At 40.5% G+C, this 8,275-nt stretch overlaps 1 protein-coding gene across 1 annotated transcript; it reads left to right on the forward strand.

The window, feature by feature from the left end:
• Nucleotides 1–5,662: 5,662 nt before the first annotated feature.
• On the forward strand, nucleotides 5,663–7,047 carry LOC106832848 (keratin-associated protein 2-1-like). The gene has a single exon (XM_070488662.1). The coding sequence runs from the start codon at nucleotides 6,661–6,663 to the stop codon at nucleotides 7,045–7,047; it is 387 nt and encodes a 128-aa protein (XP_070344763.1). The 5' UTR covers nucleotides 5,663–6,660.
• The last annotated feature ends 1,228 nt before the right edge of the window (nucleotides 7,048–8,275 follow it).

Below are 8,275 nucleotides of genomic sequence, written 5' to 3' on the forward strand. Positions count from 1 at the left end.
CTAGTCATAAAATAAAAATTTCACCAGTTTGTTTTCTTATCTTTTAAAAAATCATTTCTATTTCTCTCTGTCCACATATATATATATATATTTATCAAGTAAATCATATGTATATATATCATATGTTTACATATATATAATACTTATATTTTATATATGAGAAGTAGAACTGATTGTTTAAAAGATGAGAAATATATCTCCATATATACGGAGCAATTCTTTCCCAGCTGCAAAAAGGAAAGCCATTCTCCATTTAACTATCATGATCATTATATGATCAGGTTAACAGTCAGAAATAGGCAGAAAAAATCAGCAGGATCAAAGGAGAGAGAGTATGCATGCTCACAAGATTGCTGCAGGGTTGCTTACATTCGACCAGTCACTTTTCTTTGGCAGTCCCATTTTAGATGAAAAGGAAGGAGAGATGCGAAAAGACACCAAGATGAGGAATAATAACAGGAGGGCAGAACAACAGAAACAAAGTGAGGAATCTCGAAACCCATCTGCTCCCATCCCTGCGCCTCCTCTCATCCCTCTCTCTTTACTCCGCTAGTACTCTGCGGCCCTGTTTCAGTTTCATTTTTCCAGTTGTGGAATTTTCGGTCGGCCTTTGATGCTGTGTGAAGAAACGAGTTCAGCCCAGGCTGATACAAACTTATTCAAACAACTGTCTCCTGTTTCCCCAGCTCCCCCCACAGCCTTGCCTCCTAATGGCGTCGGTAATCTTGATTTAAATCATGCTAAATCCCGTTTTCTCTTCTACTTGATCCTAATGACTAATCTGTTCTTCTGCCAAGAAAAGATGACAGTCCTTGTCATCCCTCCAGTTCCTGTGGTCAAAATTAATTAATTCAACCAATATTTCTTAAGCATCTACCCATGAGGCAGACGGTGGGCAAGCAACACCAACACAATCCCCACCCTTGAGAAACTCCTTCTGACACAGTTCTCTATAAAAACACGGACAGCACAACTATTCTCCTCTGAACTTAGAATGTATGCTCTCAAAGGAGCAGAGTCGAAAAAATTGTTTAATGCATATAAAATTATGCACTTTAGAATTGTTTAATGCACTAGAGTACCTCGCAAACTCTACTGGTTGATAGTCATTTAATTTACCAAGGTCTACTTAATGCAAAGATTTTCTTTTTGAGAAAGGAAGTTAATTCATTTTTTATTCTGTCTTCAGCCTCGTCTGAAACTATCAGAATTGGCTTTTGGGTCAAATCACAAAAGGAATTTGATTATAGTGAACACAAATCACTAAATCAGATTTTTCTACCAAATAAGTGTGATGGAAACAAGATCTCGTCTAAACATAGAAACCATGACCTAATGCCAAAATTTTGGGAGAGTGAAGTTTAAGTCCAATGACCACCAATATCAGTAATTATTCTTTCTTGTTTGTTGAAATTTCTCCCAGTATGGAACAAATCTAAGATATTTGCCTTAAAAACATTTTACGAAAATAATTTGAGGGGCCGGCCTGGTGGTGTCATGGTTAAGTTCACGTGCTTCACTTCAACAGCCTGGGGTTCTCGGGTTCAGATCCCCGGTGCAGACCTACACACTACTCATCAAGCCATGCTGTGGTGGCATCCCACAAACAAGATAGAAGATTGGCACAGATGTTAGCTCAGGGCCAATCTTCTTCAAGCAAAAAAAAAAGAGGAAGATTGGCAACAGAAGTTAGCTCAGGGCCAATCTTCCTTAGCAAAATGAATAAATAAATAAATGAAATAAATAAAAAATAATAATTTGAAGAAAACACAAAAATAAAAATAGGTCTTGTGTCAAGGTTGTGTTGTTTAAGGTCATTATGTTTTTTCTCCAAAAATGTCTTTATTAGTCTTTCCTATCATATTTTATGACACAAAAACACACGACAGCTTTCATCATATTTTTATACATTCTTTTCTATGTTAAGGAAAAAGTGGTATCAGTTCACAAAATATGAATATGCTCTATTTCTTATATGTTTTTGGTTTGGATGATTTCAATTTGTTTTATTGTTGCTTAGTTGAATAAGTTTAAAAATACCATTATATTTTGTAGGCGTATTCCTGGATGAATGAAATCTCTCTGAAATCCCCCAAAATCTGACATTTGCCAAGCTAGACTTACTGGCATCAAGAGTACTCAACTTCCTGCTTCTGCCCCATAATTTTATATGTGAAAGTCGTCATCAAAGCTTGCAAGGCAACTCGTGTTGCGCATTTCCAGAGACCAAACCTCCCCTCTGTTATTTCAAACAGTCAACAGCTGCTCAGCCTGTTCTTCCCATCACTGTTGATGATTGCGTTAGAAAAAAATCCAACTTGAAAAAAATCTTGAAAACTGAGAACAGCAAAGCAACCAGTGGCTACTAAGAGGCAGTACGCTGTTATCAGCCTTGGCTCTCTTCTTGGGCGCTTGCCCAGTGAGACTAAATTCTCTTTACAGCAAGGCATGGTTTCAGCTGACCTGCTGTGAATGTCCCCAGTGAGTCAGTGCCGTTAACTCCATCAGCGCCATTTGCTGTCCACTTGGACGTTTCTGAACAGCTGCTTGGCTCCAGTGCCGACTCCTAACTGGAAATATGGCCTGGTCTGACTCAGTTTCAGAAGAGGAATATGGGAGGGAAAGGGGAGGAGAGGGAAAGAGAGAAAACACACATGCCTCCACTCAAAGAAGACTGACAACTCTGTTTTTTTCCGTTGATTATGGTGGAAACGAATTTTGAATAAGTGGAAAGACTAAATCCAGGTTGTCATATTCTCTCCATTTTTTCTCTTATTATTTTTCCCTTGAAGTTGGGTTGGGATTTGATATTGAAATTACGTGCTAATGTAGAAATTTGCAGCCCTTAAGATGTCACCACATTTTTTTAAAGATATCCACTTTTTTTTAAAAAACATATCCATCTTATTTTCCAAAGGCAAGAGTGACTCTTTCCTTTATTCTAAAAATATTTTTCATAAAATTGAAAATCCATTCTGAATCAATCAACAACTTTTTTGGAGCACTTGTTAGAACAGGCTTCTGGACTAGACATTAACAAGGATTCTGAGAAATATCAGACATGATCCCTGGATTCAAGAATTTGTAATAAAATTTAGAGAAAAGGCCTGTTCAAATAGATGGTCCAGGAGCAATATGAGGGAGTGTGCACGGAGATGCCAAAGGCTTGGTACAGCTACGAGAGGCTGCAGGAGCTCCGAGAAAGGATCTGGGCTGGCGGCTTTAAATCTGGAATGATGGTAACTGATACTAACAACTGAAATGAAATTGACTTTACAAACATGGAGTATGTGTCATAGCTCGGCATGCAGCCGAAGGGTTCAGGTTAAAGGCTGAAATATGCTCACATGACCTCAGTGTTTCACTTCAGGGGAAGTCCGTGACTTGAATGCGCACAACTGTACGTACAAGCACACGTATACATGTTTAAAAACTCTTAATTTACCAGAGACACCGAGGAGGCGATCATGCACTTGTTCTCTTGGGAACATTTATCTATCATTTTGTGAGCAGTGAACAAACAGCAATCCAGGTCTCTGGGGCTTACCAAGAGGTAGAAAATAGATTACTAGGGTAAACAGAGTTCTTTCATTTTGACAGTTCCCCATAGCCTGTTATTTTCATTTCTTGAAAGAAGATTTCAGAGGAGACTACAGACAGGTTAATTTTTATCTTCTTTTATGATGATAATGTAATTAGAGACTTATAGATTTTTCAACACAATTTCAGCACTTGTACATATTTTTCCTGAATGATAAGTATAGAAATGTTATTCCATGACCATTAGTGCTTTGAGTTAATTTACCTCTTGCTACATTATTCCCTCTAATTCACTGTAGATGTGAGTTGAAGAGAGCTTGTTCCCCAAATGCTAGGATAATGCTTATTACTGAATGAGCGAGTCTGCTTAATTAGTCTTAAAGTCTTTCATTGAGATCCTACCACCAATCTAACATGAGAAAAAAACAAGCCTGAAGTTTTAATCCTGAGGAGGCTTGCAAATATTAAAGAATAATAAATCCGAAAGAATGCTTTGATTTGAGGTCTTAAAAGCAACTAGCAGTTTTTCCTGTAATTTCTCAATTTATATCTAAGACTGTTAGGATAATTAATGAACTAGTAGTATCAGTTTTCCCAAGATGTCAAAAAAATCACTCAATTATAAGAGTGATATATGCAGAATTTGGTATAATCAGGTCCATCTTAGACCTTATCTATGGGCTTGATGGGAACAAAGGGACTTTTCTCCAAATAGGGAGCCAAGCCAGAAGGACAGACACTCTAAAGGGAACTAAGACTTGTGTGGTGGTATGTACAGTGGATGAAATCACAAGTCAACTCATGAGTAATCTTGCCTTAATGCCATGGTGCAGTGGTAAACACAGAAACAGGCAGAGAAATAGGAAATAAGAGAAATAAGGAAGATGGGTTCTATAAAAAAATGGATGAAGACTTAGTAATTCATTCTCTATGAATAAGGGGATGTTGAGAGGAAATTCCAAAGGGAAGATGACAATGGAGCTGGGTTCTCAGAATGCCTTTTCCAGTCTGACTTGGGGAGTGAGTGAGAGGGAATTCTAGCCAACAAGAGCAATTTTCACCCAACAGGTATTTATTGAAGTGGCTGTTATGGGCCAGGCACTATTCTGAATAGTGGAGATGCCATTTTGAACCCAATCAAGTCTCTGACTTCATGACGCCTACATTCCAATGTGCAAGACACATAATTAAAGAAACGTAATAAATAAAACAAAGATCTGTACTATAATACCAAGTAGATATTATAATATATTATAAGTCTATCATATAATTATAAAAACCAGCCCTGGTGGTCTAGTGGTTAAGATCCAGCGCTCTCACCATACTGTGGCACTACATGTTGCTGTGACACTGAAAGCTATGCCACTGGTATTTCAAATACCAGCAGGGTCACCCATGGTGGACAGGTTTCAGCAGAGCTTCTAGACTACGACAGCCTAGGAAGAAGAACCTGGCCACCCACTTCTGAAAAAATTGGCCATGAAAACCCCATGAATAGTAGCAGAGTATTGTCTGATATAGCGCTGGAAGGTGAGAGGATGGTGCGAAAAGACCAAGCAGGTTCCACTCTGCTGTCCACAGGGTCACAAGGAGTCTGAATTGACTCGACAGCACTAGCAACAAATCATTATAAAATGTAATATCAAATAGCTAAAGAGAAAAATGATGCAGGCTAAGATGATGTTAATTGCAAGTACATGGAGGTCTAAAAATGCAGGTGACTTTCATGGATCAGCAAGATGTGATCGTCCTTAGAGCACAGTGTGCGTGGTGGGAGTGGACTCAGGAAAAGAGTGAAAAAATGCCTATAGCCATCTCAGTAATGAAATAAATAAAATCACTATTTTAAAATTAAATTCACTGTTAAAATTCCTAAATAAAACAGACATTACTTAATGACAGGGAATGTAGAACCCACAATTCCATTCTTCAACTTATCAGGCTTACAAATATTATTCCCGCAAAAGTTTTTAGACTCAGTATCGGCTCCAACATTACTAAGTGTAGGAGCTTAGGCAAGTTACTTATCTGGTTCATTATGTGTAAAATGAGGAATCTAATAATACCTACCTTGGAAGATTATTATGAAGAATAAATTAATACATTTATTTCTTTTAGCATAATGCTTGGAGCATAGTCAGAAGTCAGTGATGCTGGCTATCATGAAGATTATAAATAATGAAATTCACCTTGGTTTGGAAAGATACGACTGTGGAAATCAATGAGCATGTACCAAAGCCAAAAAAACAGCCGAACTCAGAGAATAGTGGTTCCTGTAGGTAAGGGTGTGGGGGAAAGGGGAGACAATTTTTTAAAAGTACAATGGTGGTTGCCAGGGATTGGAGAAAGGGGGTCATGGAGAGTTACTGTTTGATGGGGACAGAGTTTCAGTTTTGCAAGACGAAAGAGTTCTGGAGATGGATGGTGCTGATGGTTGCACAACAATATGAATGTGTTTAATGCCACCAAACTGTGCACACAAAAATGCTTAAGATAGTAAATTTACCAAAATAAAAAAATTGGGAAAAAAACCCCAAACATTGACGGTAGAGGCCTACCAAGATGCATTCCTGTAGCTCCAAAAAGTGGACTGGAAAATTCTTCTTTGACTGACAAACCGTGACTTTTGAAATACCCTTGTAGTATTGTTCTGACCTCGTTTGTCCCAGGAGGCTCAGCAGCGAAAAAGGACACTCCCACCTTGGGGAATTCACTTCCACTCTAAGCAACCCAAAGAGAATGACAGCCACTCTGTGCTATCAAGACATCAACTGGCAAAAGCATCACCGAACCATAAAGATAATTGGAGGCTTCGAGGTTAGGGTCATTAAGTTCTTATTTGAAACATAAATATCAAAATAGAATGAGTTTCTATTAAATTAGGAAAACAGAGTCTTTTATGAGTATCTGAGCACCTCAAAAACAGTGTCTAGAGAACTTACTAATCTGCCAATGCTATTTCAAAAAGAATAAACAAACACAAGGAAATGATCCTGCGTCCTGGGGCCATCAGCACCTGGCCGGGGCATGTAAAGGGCCCAGAGCAGGAGGAAGACATTCACACCTGAGAACACTCAACTCTTCTCACCAGCCCAAGCCAGCCCAGCCCCAGACACCACCATGACAGCCTCCTGCTGTGGCTCTGCCTTCTCCTCCCTGAGTCTTGGGGGAGGCTGCTGCCAGCCCTGTTTCCGTGGCTACCCCTCCTGCTGCCGCCCCGTGTCCTGCCAGACCACCGTTTGCCGCCCCGTGACCTGCGATCCCCACTACACGCGCTCCATCTGCAAGCCCTGCCGCCGCCCCAGCTGCTGTGACCCCTGCTCCCTGCAGGAGGGCTGCTGCTGCTCTATCAGCTGCTGCCCCACGTCCTGCATGGCCGTGGTCTGCCGGCCTTGCTGCTGGGCCTCCACCTGCTGCCAGCCCATCTCTGTGCAGTCCCCCTGCTGCCGCCCCCACTCCTGGCAGCCAGCCCCCTGCTGCACCGTCTGCAGGACCTCCCGCTGCTGAGCAGGGCATCATCACTAAGGGTCCCCCAGTAGATGACCTAGTCCATACTGATGTCACTCAGCGATTCTGGGCAGAACAACATGCATTTTCTTGAGAAGCCCATTCCTCATCTCTTCAAACTAGCTCAAGTAGGCACTGAAGACACCTTTTCAGACAACTACTGATGAAGAATACCCCGTCCTCTCAAGACCCCAGTCTAACTCCTGTTATCATGTTGCCTGTTTTCTAATAAACTTAGTACTCCCAGCATAACAAAAAAAAAAAAGAAAATGACTATAGAGGAGGCAGAATGTTCAGATTTCAAGTCTCATATGATGCTATAAGCCCTGCTAAGAAGTTTGAATTTTCTTCTACAGGCAAATAAGGATCCTTGGAAGAATTCTTAGGCAGGGAAGTTACATGATAGGGGGATCCAGTTAGGAAGCTAGTTGTTTCTGTTCCATCAGTTGTGTTGAAAGGATTGCACACAGGCTATAGTGTATCTGGTAGTCTGAGCTCTAGAGAAGGAATCGTAGACCAGATGAGCCATTGTGACTAGTTAGCCCAGTTGTGGTCAACTTACCTAGTGGTCCTGAATTGAGAGGTTGCTCCCAACTTTGCATTCTACCTGTCTGGATTTTCTGCTTTTAGTAATGGCCAAGTAGCTCCTGTCAGACAAAGTGTATCACAGGTAATAACCATAAACTCTGGACAAAATATAAACCTCCTTTACTGAAGACACCAGAGAGAGACCAAAGGCAGGCAGAGACTGAGAGGAGGTGGATACTTGGGAGAAGGATCTAGCACTAATAAGTTTCTGCTTTTTACAGTTTTTTGCCAGACAGCAAGTCCCAGTCCGGGCCACAGTGGGCAATTAAAGCCTGGATAGGAAGCAATAGTCTTATAGGCTTGAGGAAGTAGAAGACACAAATTTGGGGACACCAAACACGATAGGAGACATCCACAGAATTATATCAAAATTTTGTGTATAAACTCTGCCCAAATGTCTGAATGACTCTTGAACTGTGCAGGCACAGGGCAGACTCCAAGCACTTCCGCTGAGGTTAAAGGAAGTGAACATAGATTTCAGCAGCTGCCCGCCACAAGGATGACAAAATTGGAATTCAATTCTAACCAAGTTAATTGCCTGCTTAAACCTAAAGAACCAATGCTCTTTAGAGGAATATAACAAAATCCAGAGTCCTTAAAAATACCATTCACCATGTCCGGGACTATTAGACACACAAGG

Source organism: Equus asinus, chromosome 18 (assembly GCF_041296235.1).
Source record: "Equus asinus isolate D_3611 breed Donkey chromosome 18, EquAss-T2T_v2, whole genome shotgun sequence".
In the NCBI taxonomy this organism is placed as follows: Eukaryota; Metazoa; Chordata; class Mammalia; order Perissodactyla; family Equidae; genus Equus; species Equus asinus.